Consider the following 27533-nt stretch of genomic DNA (forward strand, 5'->3'; position numbering starts at 1 on the left):
AAATTATATTACCCAGAGAGCAAGCTGAACTCCCCTTGAAAGTCAAACAGTTAATCAGTTCAGTGCACTGAATACCACTTCGAAAAGGGTCTGCTGCCATTGTGTGTGCAGCCTGGCTGACAGTATGTGACAATATGTGCCTTTGAGATGATCCTTTGATCACTCCTTGAGCCCATTTCTGACACTACTTGCAATGACTAATTGAACCAAATAGTGTGGAATTAGGACACTCTTACTAAACCTGATAAATCTCCCTATTTCCTTGTGGGTATTTCAGTTCTGTGCTTTGCAGCTAGAGCACTACACTGAATTTCTCTCAGACCCTGCTTTGGGTATGCACAGCTGCTGGGTTTTTTGGGCTAGGGTGAACATCTCAGGTTTGCTCTTCAAGGTACAAGACTGTGACTTTACAACTTAAAACATAGCACAAGTGTATAAATTCAATACATCTGTAGTACTTTGCAAGTTCTTTGGTACCTTCACGTTGCAGTTGTGTGTCTACCCAAAGATACCGCTTGCTGTAATTATATGAAAGTTATATATCCCTTGGAAGGAATAAAAACCTTCAATTTAAGTATATTTCTTATACGCATATTTGATAACTGTATAAGATGTAGTGGAAGCACTTCCCTTACAATGGAAATGTAGTTAAAGCATGTCCATGGAGCCACTAAACACATTGTGGAGGTCTTAGCAGCTGAATGAATTAGGTATATTGAAGCAGCTCTTACAATGCTATGGCTTTGACTCCATGGAGGTAGAATGCAAGGTGACAATGAATCATTTATAATGGAATACAAACAGTAAATTTTAAAGTATATTTCTGCATATTATTTTTGTAGTGCCACTTTATTCTGAGGTCTGAAAATGAACCCAAGTGAATCCAACAAGAAGGGCTCTTGTTGAAGATTCTGGAGAAACTGAAGCAGGCTCTTGCAAGTTAAAAAACCTTTTGAATGCAGCTGCTGCCAGATCCTTGCAAATTATGTTTTTATTAAGTACCAGCTTTTGACTTTTTCAGTATTATAAAAGAAACAGTAAGCACACCATGTTAGCACAAAAGGAGTAATACACAATGTCAGTTCATGAAAAAATGCTGTGAAGCTATAAAAATGTCTTTTCTATATGCTTTATTTAATAGAAAACAAAATAAAATGAAGTATGAATCTTAGGAATTGGCATAGCTTGTATCATAGTGCAGAAATAGCATGCAGAGCCAAGCAGCTTGCTTGGAGCCTGGGGTGAAAAACAAAAAAGGCAAGGACATTTTCTGGTCAGGCAGATAAAAGAGCATTGACTGTATATTTAATTTGTGTTCCTTACTTAATTTCTCTTCTTCTTTCCTTATCTTCACACCTTGTGCTCAGGCAGACCAGCACTTCATTTCTAATGAGAAAGGCAATCATCCAAAAACCAGCTTTATGAAAATGCTGCATTGCACTGGATTATTCCTGCTGTACACTGCTGAGGAATGAGGTGTATGGCTTTGGGAGCTCCTGAAGCAAAGTACCTGCAGTGCTTTTGTGATATTGCTATTTTGTGTCATCAGACAATCTGGAATACCTGGAAACACAGATTTGTTTGTGAGTTGCCCTTCACAGATTTTTATATAATAAAGTTTTGAAGAAAATGTTTTCAATTAACATTGCATCTTTATAATCCTGAAGTTTATTTGGGATATAGTAACATCCCCATATAGTATACATGGAGGAATCTGGCCCTACTATTATGTACTGCTTTGGTCTCTGCTAAGTATAAACTTTTAACCACAAAAGAAAGATCCAAATGCTTTTCCCGTTTGCCATATTCCTGTTTGCATACATTAATTTAACTTACAAAAAGTACATAACTTATTCTATATGTATTGACACTCACTATTGCAGTATTAAATGTTATATGCAAATGAAATACATATAATGTTTGGGAAATTCAACGTGTCTGAAGTAGTATGTTCAAGAACAACTCAAGATGTTACTTTACAAAGAGGATAAAGAACTTCTTATGATACATATTTTCAATGTTACATGTTGCCTATTTTGATATTAGACATTCTCATTCCTATTCTTGCATTAGACTTTTTCTCAATTGTAATATTTAGAAAAATATTTATTTTATTATCAGAATTTACTCTGATATATTTTCATGTTCTTTTAAAAATAATTTATGTGCACAGACTTTTATATTAATTTATATTACAATATTTGGGAAACTATGATAGTGCCACCTACTGCTGAAAAACAAACTTTTAAAAAACTAATTTGGGTACCTTCAGATTAAAGGGCAGTATAAGAAAATATCTGTTGAAATAACTTTCAAAGCTCTGAAAAATGTTGGAGACAAGTCCTAACTTGCCAAGTCAGCTTCAGTCACTGAATTGCTGACCTTTCAACCAGTGACTATTTTGACTGAAACTGTAATGAGAAGTGACTCTGAGGATCTGGGATTTTGAGTTCTTTTGATGTTAAATTTTTTAAAAATAATTTTAGTTTAAAATCAGTCTCTGTGATATCCCTAGAAAAACACTGATGTAAGGAATCAGTGAAGCAACATCTATTTTTCAGTCAGTGGTAGGAAGACATCCTCTGTTTTACAGAGGTCCCTGCATGCAATGTAAACCAAACAGCCCGGCATTAGCATGACATGTGACACAAGTTCTGTTCCCTTCTTACATCACAGTCATGAGATGGACCATAGCTCCCTGCTTGCTAACTGGCATACCATGGCAGGTTTTCAGCCACCATGGCTGGAATTCACCTTCCCTAACCCCCTACCATCTACAGGTTAGATGAGGCTAACATACAGTCTGAAGTACAGTAGTGGTTTTTTCGTGTCTTCGTGGAGAAGACCCTCTCTCTAGGATTAGTGAAATAGTTACCATATGCCCACATCCTTTTCCCACATCCCAGACATTAAGTATTGGTTATTATTTCATTCCCAGGAACCCTGGAAATACAGGAAGTGGTAAGACTTTGTACATGAATATGAGTAAGTAGAATATACACCCTTAATCTTCTTGGGGAAAGTTCAGCTTTAAATTTGACTCAGAGAAGTCAGGAGCAGATGATCTTCTGCTGGTACTTGTCTCATCCTGTAGAATAAGCTGGCATTGATATGATTTGAATCTGTGATTGTCAGAGTTGCTGTCTTGTTACAGCTTGATGACTTAACCTTAGAAATCAACTGCCTTTCAATTTGAAAAATTATTGAGAACAATGTATTAAAAGAAATAAAAGATAACACGGGGATGTTTTAGCTGTTGCTGAGCAGTGCTTGCCCAGTGTCTGGGCCTTCTCTGTTTCTCGGGCTACCCCAACAGGGAGCTGACTGGGAGTGCACAGGGAGCTGGGAGGGGACACAGCTGAGACAGCTGACCCCTACTGACCACAGGGATATTCCAGACCATATGATGTTGTGCTCAGCATATACAGCTGGGAGAAGAAGGAAGGAAAGGGTGATGTTTGGACTGGGGGTATTTGTCTTCCCAAGTCACCAATACCTGTAGTGAAGCCCTGCTTTCCTGCAGATGGCCGAATGCCTGCCTGTTGATAGGAAGTGAATAAATTCCTTCTTCTGCTTTGTTTGTGTGTGTGGCTTTTGCTTTCTCTATTAAACTGCCTTTATCTCAGCCCACAAATTTTCCCACTTTTACCATTCTAATTATCTTCCCCATCCCACTGGGGTAAGTAAGCGTGTGGCTATGTGGGGCTGAGCTGCCCACTGGGATTAAACCGTGACAGTCCTATTTGGTGACCAACTTGGGGCTCAAATGCTTTGAGGTAATGACAGGTTTAGTCAGAGTTTGCTAGAATTTATAGCTTTTAGTTCTCTTTAGCTATTAATTGGCAGGGTGCTGTGCTTGCCATAGGTCTTGCTTGCCCTGCTGCACATTAGTCTACGCCTTGTTAGTGGCTTCTTTTCACTCTGGCTGTTTGCTGTAGGGTTTATCATCCTACCCAGCTGTGCCTGGGAGCATTTTGATAACAGCCCTGGCAATGTGCCTGGGCTGGCCCATGGCCTGGGTGTCACTGCTGGCCCAGACAGGCTGCAGCTCCAGTGTCAGCTTGAATTGAAGGGACCTGACCTGTGAGTAAGTCCCTGCAGGAGCAGGACAATCTGAAGTCTGTGGTTGTGGATAAGCTTCTGTTGGAGCAGAAGCATCTGTGGCCATGGATATGTCTGTAGCATGGCAGGTACACCCCTGGAGAGACTGTGGCACTTGGATAAGGCTGTGCTGGAGGAGGTGCACCTCAGAGTGACTGTGGCTGTGCCTAAGGCCAGGCCACATCACCTGTACCCTGCAGAGACTGTGGCCCATGAGTAGGTCCACACTGGAACAGGTCCAACCCTAAGGAATTGGGGTCTCTGGATAAGTCCACACTGCAGCAGAGGCAACGGTAGGAATCCAAACAGAGATGGAAACTGTAGTGGATGCACCTTTAAATTGTTGTAAACTATGATTTGAGTTGCATGTTGTAGGATTACTGTAGCAGGAACCACTGCCAGTGCAGAACACGCCGTGCAAGAAGTGGGGCACGTGCAGCAGTGACCCGACCTGAGGTGCCTTCGGTGCCCAATAACTCCACACAACACAGCAGCTCTCTGGTCCTGAGTGACCACCAGAATAGAGAGAGCCTAATATCCTGGACTAAATGAATTCAATGGACATTTCACAGGGGGTATATAGACATTTTACAGGGAATGGTACCTGTGAAGATATCAAAGGATGGGAAAGAGGAAGGTGGCTAAAATGAGGATCTGTTGGATAGTATGGGACCTGAGCATGATGTTAATAGTAGGGAATAAGGTATGGAGATTGTACTGGCTATGACTGGGATAGAGTTAATTTTTTTTTATAGTAGCTTGTGTGGTGCTATGCTTTGGATTTGTGATGAAAACAGTGTTGATAAAACACTAATGTGTGTGCTTCTCATGTGACACAGAACACCTGCGCTGTGACCAAGGAAGAAGGATGAGCACTCTCACCCTTAGATAGGTATTTTCCTCATATGCAAAGTGCATGAGTTACAAGTTAATGAATTGCATGTTATGAATTAGAGAACTTGTGAGTTAGAAACCTCATGACTGACGTGATGAATTAGTGAATTCATGAGCTAGACTAGTTTGATTGAGCCTTTCTTCATTATGTTTGCTTTCTTTCCTAATGAGCTTATAAAATAAAGTTTAATTTGCAAAGTACATTATCCTGTGAATTTGTGAGAGCCAAACAGACCATGACTGATTGAGTAGTGTGTAGCCCCTCTCTATTGCCTGTCCAAATATTTTAAAACAGAGCCAAATAGGCAATGACTAGGGCTCCTCCTCTGAAAGGAGTAGGGGAAATCCTTCGTAACATTCAAGTTCTGTGTGCCTTGTCTACCCCACATTTTGTTTTCCTTTAAGGGCTTTGCTAGAGACTTCTGGTGGCTGCTTTTATTTTTCAGGGAAGTTATTGTCCACCCAGTCCTTCCCTCTTGTTTCACTCACAATGGACTATGGACTTTAAGTGTTAATGTGTGTCAGCCTAAATAATTAAAAGCAATGCACACTGTTTCCCAGAAAACTAGAAAGGTTGCAATCATGCTTCTTCCATCACAGAGAAATATGCAAACTCAAATCACAGTCAGCAGGAAAATGAATAAGCTATTTGATAATACCATGTGCAACAAAACAACATCATAAAAATGAAATTATTTAAAGTAGCATTCAAGCCACACAGTCATCATTGATTTAGTCTCCAATTATACAGAGGTAATTGTATTAACAAACTGCCTTATTCAGTTTGGTGGGAAAACAATTGAAAGTTTTAATGTCCTGACATCTGCAAATAATAAATGATCTGTGCACCCAATCCAACTAGAATCCTAATGCTTGTTTTGCCCAGGGCATATTACAGTAACAGTATGCCTGAGATGGAAGATACTTCTATGACTTTCTGGAGCCAAGACAGTTCTGGAATAAATCTAGAATAGAATAACCATTTTAGGAAATAAATATTGAAACATGCTAAAATAGATAAATGAATTAATGACCCTGAATATATTACTATTTACAATACAGGTTCAATTGTGTGAATAGAAATGTTTACAACCTGCATTGCATTGAATATAGTGGGAAGAGTTTTAAAAGACTTAGTTTTGTCACTTCAACTGCTGAAGCCAGACTAACTCTAAATAAAATTTTACAGACTCTAAAAGCATCACGGGCTTTAGAGTCAGAATCCCATGTTTGACATGCTGTTGAACACCCCCACTATCCTCCAAATGTTGGAATGCAGTTATGCCATAGGTGAGCTGAGCCACCTCTTGCCTGCCTTTCTTTCCCTTTAAATTCTCAAGCATTCCCAGGAGCCTAATTTTTTCTGAACTGCACACTTTAATTGTTCATGGATTTTTTTGTTGCCCCTTCCACACCCAAAAAAATCCAGGAAGTGTGAAAGTGAGAATAATGCAGAGATGTCCTTGGCTTTCATTTTCTGATGCAAGACGTAATACAAGCATTAATAGAATACCTGTTCTACCAAAGTATTTTAGTATACTAAATCTATACAAATAGAACTCTTAACAGAAACTATCTTTAATCTATGGTTTGTTCATAATCTCTTCTAAGGAATACCTTCCTTATCTCTAACTCTTCATTATGTGTGTCCTCTGTAAAAAAAGTGTTTGCTAATCAGGGGAGACCCTAACTTATTTACTGTTCTGATTTTCAGAGAGAATGGGACAAGATGGAAGATGGCTGCTTTACCACCCTTTATTTTTTCTTGCCTTTTTTTTTTTTTAAAGATTTTCCTCCTGATTGTCACATGACATCGGAATATAAAATATTGTTTACTCCCTCAGCCTCTTGTCACACCCCACATATTCTACTAATGCAGCAGGCAGTTCCTCATTACTAAGTTTCAAATCTAAACAATCTGCTGGCTCTATTCGCACTGTTCTGCAGGAGCTGCTCTTGGAGCAGCTGCACCTGCTGGCCCAGACTGTATTTGAATAGGAAGCAACAGCAAAGAATCAGTGGGGTCCTTAGCACTGGACTAGACCATGTGCCTTGTTTTTATCTAAATACCTGTTAGAAGCATAGGAGGTTTGTCTCTAGGAGTGAGTTTCTGAGAAAAAAAAAACCTAAGCTTGATTCTCAGAATATATAAATGCAACCCTCGTTTTTATGCACTCTGGGGATCTGCTACCAGACTAGTTTTGTGGCTGCTCAGCAGCAGCAGCTAACAAAGCAGTGTCGGAATCTCTGGCAGTCCATGACCTGCTAACCCTTTTTTCCTACTTTATATTTCTAAGTAGCTTGTTCCAGAAGAAGTTATCCACTATGAGCTCCCCTTAATCACTCTTAAAGGTCTGGACAAGTTAAACTTATGCACATATTTCCAAATAAGCTTGGTCTCCAGCCAATGATTGGTTTTCTGGCTTTTTTTCAGAATTCTTTCTCTTTTTTTTTTTTTTTTTTTTTTTCTTTTCCTTTTTTCTTTTTGACAGTGTTGGGGATACAACAGAATATTTTAGGCCTAAATTTAAAAGAAAATTACATAACCTGATGATGTTACTGCTCTTCATGAGGAGTCTAAAATGACATTGCTTTTTTGCCTTGCCATATCCTATGCAAACTCACATTTAGTTGACAAGGAAGAAGGACAGTTTCCCATCATTTTCTTTTCCAATTCATAGTTTTCAAGCTATTTATTCCACTGAAAGATTATATGGATTATTTGTACACTATTTATCAATTTGCCTTATTCTAGGTCAAAACAACCACTTTTGAATGCATCATTTCTTTACAACTCATCTATAATTCTTCATTTGCAGATTTTTGAGATGTACAATTGTAAATGTCAGCAAAGTTCTGAAGTTCACTTCGTTATCCTGTTGAAAATATTTTTTAAAAATCAGCCCTCAGCCCCATATCTCTCACAGCCCAAACATCTCTTCACAGTTCAATGTATCCTATCCTTTGCAGCTCTGTGTTGAGGTTCCCAGCATATACTGGGGTTTCCAGCATAAGGTAAGCCACGTCTAAGAGGGAGAAGCCAATGTGGGAGCTGGAGCAGCAGTTTGGTAGCTGGCAGAGCAAGGCAGCTGGGCTGTAAGCAGCCTGAGAGCATCCCAGGGAAATGGCTGGACAGAAGGAGGCAGGGGACACGACAGAACTGCCCATGTGACTGGCACAAGACTGGTGCCAAATGGTGCCAACACGACCCACCCCAAACGATTGTATTCCTCATTTTTGATTCAGCTGCAAGGCTGATAACGCTGCCACTGTCAAGAGCTAATTGTGTTCACAGGAGTTGCCCTGTTTGTTCCTGGAAAGCCATGGAGCAGTGGTGCTGCTTCTGCAGCCCTGCGTTACACGAGGGCAGCGGGTCAGGAGCCTGCAATGCGCCGGCACTGCAGCACCAGCGCTGAGCTGGGCAGTCAGCACCCCTGCTCAGGGCACAGCTGTCCTCGCCAGCTCACAGCTGGCACAGCAAAGCCAGCTGGAATTCATCTTTCAACTTAAATCTTCACAAATTATTATTTGAAACCTTTTTTTAAAATCTGCTACGTTGCATCTGCTGCCTTCTCTTCAGCCATTCCTTTTATAAATCTGTCTGAACAGAGTTTACACAGAGTTTGCACTCACGTTTATTTTACATGGTAAAGTTTTTTTAATAAGACCATATTATTTTTAGACTGTGGCCTTAGAACCTTCCAGATGTTGAGCAATCACACTGCAATATTTCTAGTAATACTCACTAGGAACAGAAATTATGCTTAGGAGAAACAGATGCCAAGTACCACTCCTTTTCCCTGTGAAAACTGGTGAGATGTTTTGTTAATAGATGTTTCTCAGCTTTCTACATCTATTGTGGTGATAATTGATGTTGTAATTGCAATAAGTGTATCATGTGCTCCAGAAACTATAGCAGAATGCAACTGCTATCACAATGCAGCAAACATAAAGGATTGCCTGTATTCATTTGCGGTTTCCTAATCAATTGATTAAGAATCTGATTTTCCATCAAGCTCTCTGTTTGCAAGGTCACAAAGGCTGCTTTTCTTAGCATGCAACGTGTGTTATGTTAGCTCACAGAATGTTTTCAAATGCAACATGAGCTGGAGGTGTGTTGCTTGATGGAAACAAGTCCACTGACTATGTATGTTTTGCTTAGGTGAATTGATAATACTGAGCAAAAAAAGAAGGCCTGGAGTAGCCCCCATGCTATAATTTGAGATATTCAGGACCTCTGTAACTCTTATTAGGTTACTATGCAAACAATGAAAATGAGAACTTTTTGGAATGAGATTTTGCTGCAGAAACATGTAACATGTAACATTTTCTCTATTAATATAGACAATAAGTTGGCTGTATTAATTGGCTAGCTTTGATAAACTAAATTTCTGTGACTCTGCCTGATTTCCTTGCAAAATGTGAGCCTGTTTTTAAAGAGATTTGGTGAGAAAACACAGCACGGTGAATTTCACTAACTTTGGCTGGCTTGTAATGGAAAGACCTGCAGTTACCCTCAGGCATGAACTTGGTTACATGAAGAATAAAAAATACAAAATAAATCACATGCTTTAATTCTAAATTACATTATTTGATGTAATAAGAACTTCCATACCAGATAAAATCTAAATTAGTTGTCTGCCAATAGTAATTCCCAGATGTCTCTGAGGAAATTGGCCTATTCTTCAACCTCCTTTCCCCCCTCTGCAAGTATAATTGATAATTATGTAACAGTCTGACTCTAGGGGAGGTTATTTTCTAACCTCAGGCTGGTGGCTGATTTATGCCCTGAACTGTGAACATTTATATCCATTATGAATTTTTATCAGGTCCAATCTAATTCCCGCACAAATGTATGAATATGTATGTATAACCTTTTACTGAATCCTGCTAAGCACTTGTCCTAAATGATATCATTTGCCAGCCTTTTACTTTCATTATGACCATCAGTATTTGCTTGGGGAATGTATCAGTGGTAGTGATAACCCCCAATATCCTTTCCCCCAGTAACTGCCTGCTCTGAACATCTTTCAAGCCTCAGCTGGATCCTGTGTGCCTGTGCTGGACCAGAAGGTAACAATCTCCAGCCTGCCAACAATTCCTGCTCCATCCCTCTTAGTCCAGACCTCACCTTTTACATTATGGGTTGACGACAGGCAGAAGGATGATGCTTGCAGTAAATGAAAAGGTTAAAGTGTCTTTAGGACTACATTCACTCTGCTGCACCATGACTTCCTAAATTTGTGGGGGTCATTTCCTTTTAATGTCAAGAGAAGAGTTTATTTTGGGGAGAAGTTGTTTTGGACTATGGGAAAGACATTAGTTTTGATTTGTGTTGGGTTAGGTCAAAGAGGTTCTTTTGTAAAATACTGGGGAGGGAGGACTTGATCTTTGGCTGGGCTATTACAGCTACATTTTATCACAGGAAAAGGGTAGATCATGTTTGATTTGGAGGAAATTGGTTATACCTGCTAAAAGAATGTTTGACTAAGAATGATTCTGAATAGACAAGGAAGAACTGTTTTACCTAAGATGGAATTTCACTGAATGTCTACATGGGCTAATTACTGCCATGATAAGAATAGTTGGATTTTGACTAAAGGCAAAAAAAGTGAGACAGACCGTAGGGAATATCATGCAGAAGCAGCAAGAAAAACCAGTGTTTTCCTTTTTCCTCTCAGTCCTGAGATATTATTGGTGGCACCTGCAATGAAAAGAAGAAAATGAGGCCAAGTTCAATGGTCCGTGCATGAAAAAAAATACAAGTTTGTGAATCCCCATAACACACTCTCAGTGAGGAACTATTATTGGGCTGGAGAAGTTTGTTTATGAAGAACAGTAATATATGCAAAGCCAAAAGGGACATGTGGGGTGGTTACAACAGATAGTTGGCAGTAACTCCATACAGTGATCACAGTCCATATTAAGCATCTGTGGACTTAACCACAAAACTTCAATTTTGGTGTAAATTCTTTAGCTTGGGAGTGAATGCTCAGATATGGTCTCTTATTGGTTTACTTAATTATATAATGAACAGCTCTGAAGTTTTTATTTGGATTAAAATTTCACTGGAACTAAAGTAATTTAGATCTGAGGTTTTGGCTCTAATCCTTTCCCAGCTTGTACTCAATATAAATTACTCTTCTAGAACTATGACATGTTCAATTTATCCTCCATTTTAGATGGTTGAAAAGTGCATGCATAATTCTGTGTATGCCACACTTTCTGTAATCTACTGTGACAAATAGACCAAATGACTGAAACTGCTAGGTAATACACTTTATTTTAGTCATGAATCCACACCCAGCTGTAGTTAAAATACCAGGCATTTGAATTATTTGATTTGAATCAATGCCAAATTCAATCTTATGCAAACACAGAAAGAGAGAGGGAAGAGAAGTCCTGGTATTAACCCAGTGATTTATGTGTGGGAACATAAGGCCATAACAAGCAGCAATTGGCCAATTGTTAAAAAAGGAGTGGACCACCATGAAAAATCTGACAACTTTTCACTGGAGCTGCTGTGATTGTGGGGTTGGGAACATAGTGATAGTTTTACACATAGATAATGACCACAAGAAAAGTAGACTCAGGGACCAGGAGTCCCCAAATTCCACCTTCTGTCAAAAACACTGGTCAAGCTCATCTCCACTCACACGGGGAGGATTTCCATGGTGCAATACAACAGAGGTAACAAATATTCCCATTCTGGAGAGAAAACCAGAAAATACTTATATCACACCTGTCTGAGAGAAGTATATATTTTTCATTATCTAATTCCAAATAACTCTGTCAAATTAAGAGCTGTCTCCAGAAATAATGAACCTTGGGGTTGAGTTTGCATCTCCTGGGTCAATCTGATTTGCCCATTAGGGCCACGAGTTTAGGTACAGGGAGGCAAAGTCACCTGAACATTCCCCAGGAGAAAGGAGGAGTGCCTAGAGTTTTGTCAGCATTAGAAATCCCACAGGGATAATGACTTTGAGGATTATTTTATACTCTGAAATATTACTGTTTTTCTTTTTACTATGTAGCAAGGCCATTTTTGCATGGCCAAATCATAGGAAAGACAGCCAAAACAATTTTTTAGCTACACCTACTAATTCCAGTATTCAACTCAACCCAACCAAAGAGGTTTCTGGATAGTGGCCTTGAAAGCTTGTTACTGTAGTTCTCTTTATTCACCAGAGAGGCTCTGAATGAACTTCCTCTGAAGTTACACATGGAAAGGTCCAACTCCTTGTAGCTCTTTAAACAATTTTCTCCTCAGCCAGAGACCTACCCCCTAATTTGATGCCTCTCAGTGAATTTTTTTTTTCTCTCTCAATTATCATGCCAAATAGTTGTCCGCTTTGTTAGTTTTTTCACAGAAAGGCACCTGTTCAATTTTAGATACTGTTCAGCCTGTTCCACTTCAGTGGTCTGCACTACTCCTCCGAGAGCCCTGAGCTCTCCACATATTTCAGGCTGCCAGTTCTCTTATGTGCTTTTCCCCAGCAGCCAATTTTGCTTGGAAGCTCTTATGACTGAGCCAGCTTCCATTCCTTCATAAAGGGATACCCTCTTGTTATTGCAATTGAGGAGTTTCATAAGAGGCTTTTAATCTCTCCAGAGTGTTGTTGTGTACAATAAAATCCTGAATTAAGCTTTACCTAATGCTTGTTCATGCATTACTGATTTATTGGCAAATTGTATTTGTTTCTGCTGTTGACAAATACTTTTAGGTTTATTTCTAATACCACAATTCCATGATCAGATTAGTACAGGCTTAAATAAAATGTTATATGCTTAGTTTGAGTAGCAGCAGCATTTCCAAACCTGAATCACTAATATGTACACTGCCATCTTGTGTCCTGAAATTCTAGATAATATAAAAATGTACAATATACATAGAGCTTTTCACAGAATAGGAGTTATATATATGAGTGGAATCTGCAAGGTTATCAAAAGATCTTTACTGTAATTTCCTTCTTTTTCTTGTAAAATGTAAAATAGTCATTAAAACAGCAAGTCTCATTGATAACTCTAAATCCATCCTTTCTATGGATCTATTCCTTTTAATTAGTGATTTGTGGGTAACCCAGTGGGGAAAAAAAAGGCTACAAAGAAAATTCTTCTATAGCCAAGCCACTCTCTTTTCTAGCAATAAGAGACTCCAAGGTATGGCTCTGTTGCAAGGCAACCTCTGAGCTGGTGTGGGGTTCTCAGAGCAGTTCTATGCCAAATGTTTCTCTTCGGCCAAAAGGGGTATGATAGAAAAGACTGAAGACTTTTATTTTTAGCTGGAATCTCTCTCTTTGGAGCAACCATGGTCCGAACATAACTAGATCATCACAGAGTCTGCTCCAGTGCTCACCAGAGGACGGGGCACCTGGTTGCAAGAGGACCTAAAGTGATATGTACTTACAAAATTAAGAAAGTGAATCTAACATTTCTGCCCCACAGTGTTTATTCAAAACTGGATTTAAAACACAAAACCGATGACATTTTGGTGGATGAAATAAGTACTGCATGTTCTTTCTCTAAAAATGATCATTCTTCATAACATGTTAATCAAAGAATCCTTTTTGTACATTCATACTTCTAATTGCTTTCACTGTATATAACATTTTGTCTTTTTGTCATGATTTGATTAATTTTAGCTTCTTTCTTCTGTTGTTTATTATTGTTTATTGTTAAATGTGTAGGAGCAGTCTCAAGCAGTTTTGAACAGTGGCTCTATAAAACCCCAAAGATTTACTCCATAGGGAGTAAAGCATAGGGAGTGAGATAGGGAAAAGGGTGCAAAATCAAATACTAAGCTTAGAGACACCTGGGGCAGGGCAGAACATAGTAAAAACCTATCAGAGTAATAGATGCCAAAGTAAAATGGCAGAAAACATTAACAGGGGACAGAATCACTCTTAGGCTTACCCGCTCAGACATTTGCCTCAGTTAGTGGCTTTCCATGCCAAAAATTTTTCTTTCCACCTGTTTGGCATTTCTTAGCCAAGTGTGTACACACACTTGTGTACGTGAATTAAGAGTATAATTTGCCACCTCTGAAAGGCAAACACTTGAGGCACCCATTATTGTCTGAGGCAGGCAGGGCTTCTGTCTCCCAAGGTCGTTTTTTTATGCCTTACATGCATAATATAAAATGACAGTTTAAAGAACCTCCCTTTCTTGTGACATGAGCAGTTACAATAACTTGAAAGAGCTTTTGCTTCTGTAACAATACTTTTACAATACATTGCTGATTTATGATATTGTCTTCAAAAAGGAACGTGTGTATTGTGGTCTGGTTGCATAACCTCCTGCTCAGTAACAGGAGAACATTAAAACTGTTTGCACAACACAGTGTTTAAGTAATGCAAAAAGCTTATTGAAAAGGGCTTTGTAATTTCACAATCTGGAATGCTTTGCTAAGATTGTTAATGCTATTTTATTTACTTTATCTGCCCATAAGACTTCTGCCAGTTTTCTTCGTTTGCTAGTGGAGAGTCATACTTCCTTACTTTATATCCTTTACTGGGTTATTATCCAAGAGATTTTCAGATAGAAAAAGCTAATTGGCTATATATGAGGAAAGATAAAACAATATAATTCCAATACTGCTAGAAGTTACATAAAATTAAGCAGGAAACTGTCGTCTGTAATCTCTGTTCTACTGTAACCTTTGATGTGGTGTGCATTTACCTCCCTGGTGACTGAGTAGCACTGGCTGGGATAGCTACGGGAAAAGCAGAAGAGGGAAAACTACTGCAAACAGAGCAGGTCTGGGAGGAGAGCTGATGTCTTCAGTTCCTGGAAATTGCTGGCTGACACAGCCTGTGACTGCTCAGTCCAAGCCTCTCAAGCATGCCATGCTCCAGCTTTTCAGTGTCTGCCAACAGTTGCCATACTGTGTTGGACTGTATAATGTCCTAGTAATGGATGAAAGTTTGTTGTTTCCATTTCCAGTTTGCTTTCCATTAGCTGGTTCATTTTGTCACTGTGAGACCTTCACTGATGCTAGAAGATGCCTGTCCATCAGCTGGCCCATTTTGGTAACTACATACCAACAGAAGTGGATGTGGGAGACAAAATACTAGGGATAATTCTATGTGAATGGAACCTGTCCCCTCTGGATGAGTTACTACATGCTGCAGTACCATGTCTGAGCTGCTGGGTGAATCCTAAATGTGAACTTTGGAGAAAATACTAGCTCAAGTTTAGACTTTCACATTCCCATATAAGAGTGCCCTCTGACCACCTAAAGTCATGAACATTAGCCAAAATTGAAAGCCCTGTGTGCAGGTGGGTCCAGCTAAACCAACAGTGTCCTTTAAAGATCAACAAACACTCAGAGCAAGAACAGCATCAGGGAAGGGCAGATGGAGCTGCACTGAACAAAACTTCAAAGCATTTATTTGTATTTTATCCTGTAATTAAGTTTAATATTTCTAAGCTTTTCCAGGGGTACAAACCCTACTATGTCTGTTATGGCAATCTTGGCTCTCCTTGTAGAAGTAAACTACCCCACATCCCTAGAGCACGTGCTACATCTCCCAGAGGCCTTGCATGTACTTTATTTCTCACGCATACTTGTCTGAACAAAAAGGAGCTCTGCCACTGAGCGCAAAATAACAGGTCTTGAATTTAAAGTTTCATAGGTTTTTGTTTTATGTTTTAACAAAGCTGCCTTTCCTTTAAAGTGCCCATCTGCAAGGCTATAAACATTAGTGAGGAAGCCTCTGCTGAGGTTTATTTTCTGTTAGCAAGAGCAGTTGGCCATCTGCCGGGTAAAAGGAAAGCTGGGCTTTGGTGGATTTGGAAGCAAAGGTCACAAACAGCACATCCCAGTCCTTTGCCAATGACACATTTAGGCTGTGACAGATCAGAAAATGTTTTGTAAATCCACCCTGCTCAACTTTCCAGGTCTCCTTAGATCAGAACTCAGTATCATGGAATCTCAAATGGCCTTCACACAGAAATGCTGTCTGCGTAAGATAATTGCTGTCCCCAAATGCTGTAGGTTAAATGAAAAGGTGTCACCAGGTCTCAGGGACCAGCTTCAGCCTCTGTGTTTCAGGATGAGAGATGGAGATGGCTGTGGTAGCTGGGGACTCCAGGACGCACTTCTGGGCCTGTGCTGGGACCTCCTGCAGGGATTTTCAGGGCTGAGGACAAAACTTGTCACACCAGTGCTGATAAAAATCAGCTCATTCCAGGTCAGCACTCCAGAGGTCTGAGGGATGCTTGTGCAGCTGGCTCTGGAGTCTTGTTCCAACACCTGGCACATTCTGAAGAGTCTTGGAAGGAACATACAAGGTAAGATAGAGTGAGAAATCAAGGGTTGACAGGGGAAAAAAAAACCCCAAACTTGGAAATATTTTCTTTTAAACCCAGTCAAAACATAACTGACTCAAATCTCAAGATTGACAAGGCATAAGGATCAAGTTTTCCTGTTTTATCACAACCAACAGTGCCATACAAATCAAGTAAGAGCTACGGAAGGCAGGAACACCTGGCAATTCTGGGATAACAGTATCACCCAGAAAATAAATTTGAGGCAAATAATTTTTCCTTTTTAATTTTTAATGGCTTTTAGAAACTGCTTAGAAGCTGCAGTAAAATGTATTTAGATACTATAACAAAAATGTTTAGAAGATACTTTGCTGATATATAAATACACAATTCAGTTGATTACAAAATAATTGCTAAAAAGCTTTCCGTAAAAGCCCCTCAAAATTCAAAAGCAGTGCTTTCTGCTCTGAGAGTTGGAGAATTTGAATGATGTACTGAGCACTAAATGAGGAATTTAAACATCTTAATGGAGGCATAAGACAGAAATGATTTCTAGCCATTTAAGGAAAAATTTGAACACAGAAGAAAAACCTCACATTAGGGGCTCAAGAACAGCCATTTTAGCTCTGTCTTGCTTCCCTATGTACCAGGAGTCACACTTTCCATTCCAGCTGAAACTTGCTATTTTAATTGGAGTAAGGCAGTTTTAATGCTCTTGGCCCAAGTGCTTTGTACCAAGATGTCCAAGCAAGTGCTACCATTGTCACAGCAAGCTAATTGTTCTGATAAATGTCTCCATTTTCTAACTCTCCCTCTTCTGAATTTATTATCATGGTTTTATTCTTCCTTCAGTCACAAGGTTGTACTATTTTCCTTAACTGCCCTCTTAAAACTAGTGCATCCATAGGCCAGGAGGGAGTGCTCTAGCATGGGAGCCAACACTATTATATTCCAGAGTCCTGATGTTCCAGCAAGCTTGGGAATAATTGCCCTGAGGTTTCTCACCAAGCTGCTTTCAGCTCACAAGGGCATGAAGAATCACTTAGTACCTCTTTTTATGCCTAGTCATTAGGTATATTTACAGTAGTGCTTTCTCCCTCAAAGTCTGGCACTGCTTTCTTTGCCCCTACTTTCTGTTTTACAACTGTTCCTTTGCCCCTAAACTTCCAGTCCTGCAGCGCTGAGGAGCCATGAACACAAGGACAGCTTGTTTTTTCACTTCTCAACACACAAAGAATGTTGTGTTAAAGAGGAAATAAATTCTGTTTTTCTCTCATTTGAAAATGCCTACCTTCTTCAGCGACATCACTGCATGTAATGGAGCAGTAAGCTGGTCCCCTATCAAACAAAGCAAGCAGCAGAGATTAATTATCTCACAAATATTTTGGAGAATCAAGCAGTTCACCCATTTGTGCTGCTCCATTTCCCGTGTTTTCAGCTGAAAGAGCAGGCTGCTGTCTAAATTGATGGCATCCTTTTCAGCTGAGACCAGCTTAATCTATTTTGTGTTCTTCAAAAAAGGAGATGCCTTTGTTGTCCCTTGTATTGCCACATTGCTCTATCGAAACAAAGCACTGGAGAACAGCACTGGCTTGACAGTGCCCGAGACTGGAGTCCTCAGGTCTGGCAAGGCAGCAGCAGCAGGAGCATTTAAGGTGTCCTGCTGCTGTAAATTCCACAGGATAAGCTGACGCCAGTCATTAATTGTATACACTTAATTAAACTTCTACAAGGTGTAAATCAAATATGCAGGTGGATTCAAATTCACATCATCTTCAGGAAGGAAACGACATTTTAAAAAGCTAAAATCAACAAATAACCAATATTTCCAAAAAGGAGAGGGAGACAGACAGCCAAGCTGCCGGCTAGTGACTGTCACTGTTCTGTCTGCTTTAGCAGTGCTTGCTTACTTATCAGTAATGATGTTTTTTAGTGGTTCCTACCCATGAATGTCCACTTTGCTCTTCTCAATGAGGGTCTCTCTGTCATCACAAAGACAGTTTAGCTGCCTATGGAGCAGCTGCTGAACTGCTCCAATTTATGGCCTTACATATTCAGGTAAACTGCCACTCATTTCTCTTAATACACTGTGTTGTAATTTGAAAAATCCTGAAAATCAATCCTTTTCATCAGCATTCTGATGTTAAAACTGTATTTTAAAAACAGCAACAGATTTGCATCTGAGCAGAAATGTTGCTTTTACTCATTCATATATTCTATTCAACTGCCTTGGACTGCCCCAGCCTAAACTAGAGTTGAATCAACATTTGTTTTGTTTCACATAATGACAGAATTAGCTACATTTGTTCAAACTTCCTTAATTTACTACCTGATCTCATTATTCAGAATTCAGTCTCCTCCTTTTGCTTTTTCTTTGAGCTCAGAAGGGGAAGAACTGAACGACTTAGATCCAGTTCCAAGGAAAAGGAGAGTAAGTTATGGAAGCTGCGTGCTTCTACCCCAGACAAAATGCAAATGGTCTCGTACTGGTAATTTAGCTGCCTGTAAACTGTTAAATCACTACTTTTCTGCTGTGGTTCTGCTGTTTCACCAGTGCAACACCACATGGTGGATGGTGCTCACAAGCTTGTGTTTAAGTTCCATGTTCACAGATCTGTGACTCTGGTTCCTCTTTTGCTCACTGCAATTCCTCCTTCCCGTTTCTCCATTCCTTAAGTGACAGGAGAGGTACAAAAGAAACACGGTACAAGGAAACAGAATATCCTATGTTCATGGCATTGGCAGTCTCCTGCCAAAGCTTTCTGTGGCAAGCTCAAAAAAAAAGCATTTCTAAATGTTCGGTTTGCCTTCATTAGCTTGCCATGTAATTGCTTAGGATGGTCAATTCCTGCTTGGCACAGCACATGAAGGGACCATTAAATGCCTAATACCACCATGTGTGTTTGTCCACACTCTGGCTGACCCTCATCTAATCTGTTCTCATTATCTTTGCATGTATTCCTGAATGTCTTCATTCTGAGGCATGTCTCTCAAAATTAATAGTATTAGTCCCCTAGACTTCTTCAGTATATACAGGGAGAGCACCTCTGGTTTGGCAGTCCAGAAGGAATTAGAGCCAAATTAGAAGGAAATGCAGGAAACTTTGGGGGAACAGACTAAGGAGGAATTGAATATCACTCAAGGCTGAAAAAAGATACAAGCTGAGGGGATGAGAGAAAGTGGCTATTTCGATAAGCATAACTTAAAGTAGTTCAGGGCATAAACTGCAAATCTGCAGAACATCAGGAGTCAGCCTAACACATTTCCCCATTAGACCTTAAATGACAGTGATAGTCTCCATTCTTAGCTGTGTATTATGCATCTGCTTTATAAAAAGTATATGGGTGCCTGCATATATCACAAATGTCTCAGAGTAGTTGTAAACTGCCTTCTATTTTCAGAAAGCACCTGGAAATTCAGAGGTTTAATAAAATCCCCTCTTTTTAGTTATATAATCTTGACTTTCCATTAGCTACCTTTACAGGACAATTTTACTATTGTGTGGGAGATAACTATCAAGTAATATGATATGATACAATAATTATTCAGAATTAATTAAGAATTATAATTAAGAATTATAATTATAAATAAGAATTATAATTATAATTAATTAAGAATTATAATACACCTTAATCTAAGGTGTAGATATTATATTCTGTTCTGACATCTAGTTCCCTCAAGATCATGAAAACCTATTGCTTTAAGCAAGGGAAAATATATTGTTTCACTTGGAAAGTGATCAAACCAATGTGAAGGGAACCATAGAAGTAGAGTCAAACACCTCAGGTGTGTTTTATTCATTTTAAAGAGTCACGTAATTATTTTTCAGCTTTCTTTTGGGAACACTTTTTGCACGGTTTATTCAAACACTTTGCCTGACCAAAACATGATGTTTACACAATTACATTGCTCAGTTGTGCGTCTGATGTTGCATCCCTTGGTATTCCCCAGAGTACACTTAGGGAATTGTCTTAAAATGTAGTAATCACTAGAAGAAAATGTTCCTTCTCTTTAAACTCCAAGAATTTTCAATAGCTGATTTGTTTCTTAAGTTGCCTGGCTATCTGATCCAGGAAAAGGTTTTTGTGAGTCAGCTACAACAGTTAAGAGTCAGAGTTTTAACTGAAATATGTCAAACATTTCTGCCAAGTCATCTGATAAATGTCCCTGTACAGCTGTAAAGAACTCTGTAAAAGATTCAGTCAATAACTGTACAAATACACTAGGCTTTTTATTAACACCTTTTTCTTATTTTAATTAAGCAAGTAAAGATTCAACTGACTTAAACTGCATTCAAGCAAAATCAGCCCTCTTCATACCCTTGAATTTAGCCTCCTCCGGAGATGCTGTTCTCACCCAGAAATTGTAGAGCTCTTGTCATACTTATAATATTCTCAAAAGGACACACAAGGATTGAGTTTCTAAGTAAAACACAAGCAACAGTCTCTTTCACAACACAGTTTATATGTTATATACCCTTAGGCATAACAACAGTTATTAGAACCAATATGTCTAGGGACATGAACAAGAAAAATACAGAATTAAGCAAATGTCATTATTATGCAATTTATTCTTTCTCCTCTAAATTCAGAAAAGTTGCAGAAGATTGAGAGAATTTTAATGTAAAAAATCTAGTGCATCAAACTACATTATTAGACTGGATAATTCAGTAAAATGCTGTAATATAATCTATTTTCCAGTATGGAGAACTGAGAATAGTCATGAGATAATGTCACCAAGACAAAATGCAAGTGTAGAGGAGCTGCAACAGGCAGCAAAGTGTAGAGGCAAATAGTTTCTACAGAAGCTCCCTTGTCATGCTGGGCAGTTACATTTCACTTTAACTGTCAGCTCTCTTAAAAAAGGGGAAGTGGAGAAAGTCTTGGGGCAGTAAAAAATGGAGTGTGCACTATAGCTCTTTTGGGATATGCACTTTGAAATCGAACCGTCTGTAAATGTCAAATTATGCTTAATTTCACTGACCAAGCCATGAGGAGGTATGTGGTGACAATGTTTGTTTTTACAGAATTGCCTCAAAAAGTAAATATGAAAGCTTTTTCTCTTGACAAGCTCCCGACATACACTGTGGAAGAGTTGAAACTGGGTAAGGCTATTCATCCATCTCTATGCAGAGTTTTCTATGAAGCTTGTCTCTCTTCCCTTAGTTTTTTGGATGCAGCAGGACGTTCGTTCCAGTAGAATGAAGAAGGTGAAAGGAGTTCACAGTGCACCTGCAAAGTATGTACATTGATAAACACACCTGCCACTATTGCTGCCAGAGACAGAGCACAACTGGTTTGACTACCAGAAGTAATCAGAAGAAACAGAGATGCATCTCATTCCGTCTGCAGAGGCAAACAGCTTTGTCAGCTTTCAATGGAGGGATGCACAAACTTATCCATGCATACAGCTAACAATTTAGAAAGTATTTTTCTTCCATGCAAAATTGGTATACAGAAAATTCAAGTCTGGAGTTACAAGTACAGCAATAGTAAAAATATATCACTAATAACTCTGCTTTGGAGCACCAGTGGAAGGCTTAGTGGAGTTACAGCAGTTTCACTGAGGAGTTTATTTGTACTTTTAAATATACTATGGACAAGGATTTAGTACTTGATTCTCAGTGAACATCTCTTGTTCAGATACGCACTTACTTTTAAGTTCTAGCATTTCTAAGCTTTCAGATCATCTTGTTGACTGAAAGCTGAAATAGTTGAGCTCCTTTTACACTTTCTTTGTTAGGAGAGTTGACCACCATATACTAAAACATCTGCATTTCTTGTATGTTTAAAGAGAGAACATACTGCCCACTAACCTTTTCCATATAAAAAAAGGTCAGCTTCTGGTTGGAGATCCCTTAATTAGAGGTTTCATTCATGGCCCATGCTCTCTCTTGTAATTTTCCCCCCTATTATCACTCCTATCCTTGTGTAACCTTTCAAATCCAGGCTGATCCTTGCCAATGGCTTGAGGTCCTGCAGGCTGCTTCGTAGCTCTAAGCTCTGAGACCTGACCTTTCTTCTCCTGTGACACTGAGGTGACAGGCTGAGCTCACTGTAAGCTGGTAGTGCTGTAAGCTGGCAGTGGATGGATGGATGGTTGGATGGATGGATGGATGGATGGATGGATGGATGGATGGATGGATGGATGGATGGATGGATGGATGGATTGAGGGATGAGTGCAGTACCTTTTCCCAGGGACTCTGCTGATGTTGTAAAAGTGACACAATGCCTAAGTAGGTCTTAGAGAAACTGGCTACTTTAGGGAAACTTCTTGGCCCATTCCATATCAACAAACTCCTCGCAGAGCATGAATTACTTGGTGTTTAATGACATGTTCATGAATGTGTGTAGACTTGTTTTGTTTTGTTTTTTTTTTCCTCTGGTGAAAAAATGACTAATCCAGAGGTTATCTCAAGGGCTTATGCCTTTTTCCCTCCCTTATTGCCTCAGCAGCTTCTTCTGAGACCATGATTCAGCTGTGGATGTCCCACACCCATCTTAAACCCAGGGCAGCCAAAACCCCACCTCTTCTGTAGGTGGTGTCTTTAGTACAGGGGTACAGAACAAAAAGCTGTTCTAATACTTTCATGTCAATCACATCTTAATAGTGGTTGAACTGGAGAAAGCAAGAACATCTGGAACACGCCTTATTCAATAGGTGTTTCCTTCTGTTTAAACCTTTCAAGCAGCACCATGAATTGAAGAATCTTGAAAAAACTAGTTTCTACTCTTTCATTTATCTAGAAACAAAAGGCTTCTTTATGTCTATTTTCTCAAAGCCTAGTATTATGAATGTTCTTCTGTTGCCTTCAGAAGCAGTAAGGTGAATTAAGAATTGTAGCTCAAAGCTGTGTCACTTTAAAATGAAAAATAAACAAAAAGAATCCCACAACTTTTTTCTGCTATTTAGTCAGTAAAGGAATAGCACAGACATGTACTACAGCACTGCACTTCCTGCCAGGACTGGGAAATTTCTCATGTTTCAATAAAACTTCTTTGAAATGTTTCAAAATTCTAACTACAGCTTAGATTGAACGCTGTGCCTTCTCTCCCAGATGTATGTATAGTTGCTACTTGCCATCAATTAATTTTCTGTATCTGCTACCTACATCTCAGGGGCTCTCATGCCATATTAGGTGATTCTCTACAACCTGTTCCAGACTCCACTCAAGGCAAGAAGATTTATCAGAAGAGTTTTTCCTTTGCACAGCCTGTGTGCAGGTTGTCTAGGAGTGTAGTGTTTGTCCTGAGAGCATATTCCCTCCGTAGTCTCTCATGGGACCACTGTGTAATGGAACTCTGAGACACCTTGTTATGAAGACCTCTCTGAAACTTTACAGTATTTTGGCAACTTTATTTTGTATTACACTGTAAACTGGCTTTAAAACTGTATTTTCTGAAAATGCCAATGTGCAGAATTCTGGAAATGCAGGCCTTTGTTGCCATGAGGTGTCACACTGAGCTGGCATCTCACTTATGCTTACAGATGCACTCAGTTTTGTGGGCAGGACAGCTCATGGAATGGCAAAGGCTGCTGCTTTGGCTCAGCAACAATTAGAATACATCCAACTACTGCATTGTAGATCTGCCGGTATTTTTACTGATAAAAGTTCTCGTTGGTGTCACAACAGATTACTTTCAAATTTGTCTTCCCTAAACTTTCTTCTTGGCACTACTACTTATCAGAATGAATTATATGGTTAAATTAGATATAGTTTTTGAAAACATGCCAGTGGTTCACTTCAGCAAATGAGAAACAGTGACCTCACAATTTGACAGCACATTATGCTCCTGCTGCTTTTTATGAAGATTGCCATCCTTTCAAGGGAAGCAGGGATTGCATGCAGAACACTGGTAGGAGCTTAGCAGTCTTACTGTACCCCTCTCACACAAAAACAAGGTGTGACTTAGCTATTCCTCTGCTTTGCAAAAGACAAGGCTCTCAAGAGTTTCCAAATCATACCACTACGTCTCTAGCATCTCCAGTTAAATCTTCATTCACACACATACTTAAAAACTAATTTGGAACTTTTTTGAGAAATAAGTTGTGAGGTGATTACAAATATTACTTATCAGATTCTAGTTGAGGCCAATTTTTAACTGTGAAGCTCTACAATTAGGATCAAATAAATGACCAATGGGCTCATTATTGTTCCTTACAAGTGACTGTGATCCCAGGAAACATTCTAGGAAAACCTGAAGCCTACTACAGGGGATTTGGTATCCATTTGGCAGCATTCAGCAATGTGGAAAGTTTTAGGTAACTGTGACTCAAAGTCCCCCCAGCTATATCCAGAACTCCAGTTAACAATGTGAATGGAAATTCAGTCAAGACCCATGTTTGCTCCCTACAGCCTGCCTCTGCGGCAGCAGACAGCTGAATGTGGATATGCATGAGTTAATCCAGAAACTTGTGTACAAATTATTCACGGGGGGAATTTAACTCCATAACCAAACTATTGGACTGCCACAACAGCTGTTTATGTTGCATTAATACAGGAAACCTAACTTAAGGCTGAGTGGAACTAGTGCAATCACTGCCCCAGGAAAACTGCAGGCTACTTTCTAGACAAAGTACACAAAGGGTATAAAATCAATTAGCAATGGTGAGAATAAAAGCAAAACAAACAGTAATAACACCTGGGTGGTTTTATGAACTATTTCTCATCAGTAGGCAGTACTGGGGTTGGTCCTATACTGTCACACAGTCCATAGTGTACTTTTCTTCAGACCAGTCTCTCTAGGGAGATCCTGTTATCCCTGGTTTATATATGGGGAGCTATGACTCAAAGAAGCACCAATATTGCATGTGAGGTAAGGAACTGAGCCCAAGGCTCCCTGCTTGTGCAGTACAGCCTGCTCCCTGGGGAACTTCCTGAAAATTGCTTAGCTTCTGGAAAGGAACCATGTTGAAGTATCATGGGAAAAATAGGTCCTTAGAAGAGGTTTGGAAGAGGGTAAGAGCTTTATCAATTTTCCTGGGATTGTATTTCACTTAATAAACATCTGAGGAAGAAATGAACAAATAAATCAACATTGATAGACAAAATGTCATTATCAAAGTATCAGCCATTGTGTAGATCCCAGCAATCTACTTCAGGACTTCCAAAAAGCTGGTTGGTGCCAGTCAGTGGCAAAATCTGATCATGAAAGTAGGTCCTGTGTGATGACTGAGTAGGCTTCAACATGTGAGATACTTCATGTCACAGGGGAAAAGTTGGAATTAATCTGAGCAGGTCATCTAGCCACCACCTTCACCTGAGCAGAACTGCTTATAATGGTATGTCTGATAGATGTATGTTGTCTGTTCTTAACGCTGCTAATGAAGGTGACTTGGTTCTCTTCTTAGGCAGATTACAACAGTTTTTCATTTTCACTGCCATCAGAAAGTAGTCTAATGCTAATACTGAAATTATATCTTGCAGTTTGAGCTCATTACTTCTCACCAACCTAGCTGGGACATGAAAGGCAGATTGATTACTTCCTTTCAGTCCATAGCAGTCTTTTCCATAGTTGAAGACTGATAACATATTTTCCTTAGTCTTTTGTATGGGACTCAGTTTGTTAAGCTTTTTTTCATTCCCTGATGGAAAAAATCCTCTTCTCATCTGATCTACTTTAAAATATTTGCAGTTTTCGCATCCTTTCCTGAGTGGAAATCCAAAGCATTCTGGTGCATCAAGGTAAATTCATAGCAGAAAGCACCTGGGGTTGGCATCAAATCTGGATCTCCCCTTAAATCCCAGTTCCTCTCCCTCTTCAAAATGACGGTACAAAGTGAATCCCTGATGTTCTCACAGGTCCCAAATGCGGTGAGGACTGTCAGTTTTTGCAAGGATTGGCCCAGTGATGTGTATCCCCCACAGCAGGCGATGCATTCCCAGCAGTCGGGCAGCAATCATTTCTGGTGCGGGGTTAGTGGGGAGCAGCTCAGGAGCCGGATCCTCCCTCCCAGGGCAGCCGGGTTGCACAGGCACAGAGGCACCTGGCCCGGCAGCCCTGCGCTCACCAGGGCTTTGTGGCCCTGTCAACAGCGATGATAAAATCTGCAACACCTGTCGGATTATCTGCCACCTCACCGACCTATTTCTTAAGTAACCCGCCTATGCTATTGTCATTAATTAGCATTTCATCATTAACTTAGGCAATCCTTATCTCTAAAGGACACTTCTGTGTTCTCTCCGTTGGTTCAGCGACCCAGAGGGGCTGTAATTACAGCACCGGAGGCGGGAAATCTTTCAGGAACGCCTTTCTCTGGCCCAAGCCCGGCGGGCCGGGCGCGGGGGGGCGGCGGGCCGGGCCGGGCCCGCGCGGGGAGCGCCGGGCGGCGCCTTCCGCCCGCGCGCCCTCTCACCCGGCGGCGCTCGCGGCACAACGCGGAAGCGATGGCGGCCGCGGCCGGGGAGGCAGCGGGAGGCGGCGGCGGCTCCCCGTCCTCCGCCCGGCGGCGGCTGCGCATCATCTCCGGGCACCTGCGGGGCTCGCCGCGGGCCCCGGGCCGGGGAGCGCTCTCCCCGAGCCCCTGCAAGGCGCAGGGCGGCTCCGCCGGGCCGGCCTCGGGCTCCATCCCGAAGAAGCGGTGGGTGCGGGCGGGGGTCCCCGCGGGCCGCCGGCGGGGCCGAGCGCGGGGCCGGCTCTGGCAGCGCTCTGCTCCGGCCGGGCGCGGGCCGGCGGGGCCCGCCTGGGCTCCGCGGGAGGAAAGAGGGTGAGGCAGGTGCCAGTCGCGGGTGATGTAAATGGCTGAAGCCGTTCACCGCTGCGGGCACTGGAGGAAAGCGAAAGAAGATGGTCTTTAGCCTCTTACCTGTTTCTGTAGTAAGTGGGATGGTGTTAAAATGGGAAGTCGTTCATGGTCATCTGATTCACGTCTGTAGATGTGATGGAGTACTTTCGTTTTTGTAAAATACTTTAAGGCTGTTCTAATGAGGAACGCAGCACGTGTGAAGAGCAAGGTCTGTGTCTGGTCTCTTGGTCCTCTGCTGTTCACAGAAACCTTCAGCTGATGTGAATACTGGCAGAGTGTGCTCACGCGTGAGGTTCTAACAAAAGTTTCCTGGAAATGAAGGACTTTAGAGCTATCAAATACTTTTTCTGGTTCTTGCTGTCTGTAGTAGTGTCAGACAGCAAGAACCAGACACCAAGGGAAGACAGTAAAATTCTCTAGTTCAAAGTTATTTCACTGGCTCTTGGATTTGTTTTTCTGCTAGATTTTTTTTTTTTTTTTAATGCTATGATTATAATACCATTATGTAGTTCCATGTAACTTG

At 40.4% G+C, this 27533-nt stretch overlaps 1 protein-coding gene and 2 long non-coding RNA genes across 4 annotated transcripts in view; 1 reads left to right on the forward strand and 2 right to left on the reverse strand.

Annotated features, from left to right (window-relative positions):
- Nucleotides 1–1113: 1113 nt before the first annotated feature.
- Nucleotides 1114–27291, reverse strand: LOC115495975 (uncharacterized). 2 transcript variants are annotated; one of them, XR_012057005.1, is made up of 3 exons: nucleotides 27071–27291; nucleotides 10618–10699; nucleotides 1114–1563 (listed from the first exon to the last, which is right to left on the reverse strand). It is a non-coding gene; the product is annotated as an uncharacterized lncRNA (long non-coding RNA). The 2 variants fall into 2 exon arrangements; XR_012057004.1 differs by lacking the exon at nucleotides 27071–27291 and adding an exon at nucleotides 16096–16411.
- Nucleotides 20482–26458, reverse strand: LOC140684571 (uncharacterized). Its single transcript, XR_012057006.1, has 2 exons — nucleotides 24907–26458; nucleotides 20482–21494 (listed from the first exon to the last, which is right to left on the reverse strand). It is a non-coding gene; the product is annotated as an uncharacterized lncRNA (long non-coding RNA).
- Nucleotides 26592–27533, forward strand: part of AGPS (alkylglycerone phosphate synthase) — a 47410-nt gene continuing 46468 nt past the window's right edge. Inside the window, exon 1 of the mRNA XM_030277553.4 lies at nucleotides 26592–26845. Coding sequence (XP_030133413.3) covers nucleotides 26652–26845 — 194 coding nt within the window. The 5' untranslated portion in view covers nucleotides 26592–26651. The remainder of the gene's footprint in view (nucleotides 26846–27533) is intronic.

This window comes from Taeniopygia guttata, chromosome 7 (assembly GCF_048771995.1).
Source record: "Taeniopygia guttata chromosome 7, bTaeGut7.mat, whole genome shotgun sequence".
Lineage (NCBI taxonomy): Eukaryota > Metazoa > Chordata > Aves > Passeriformes > Estrildidae > Taeniopygia > Taeniopygia guttata.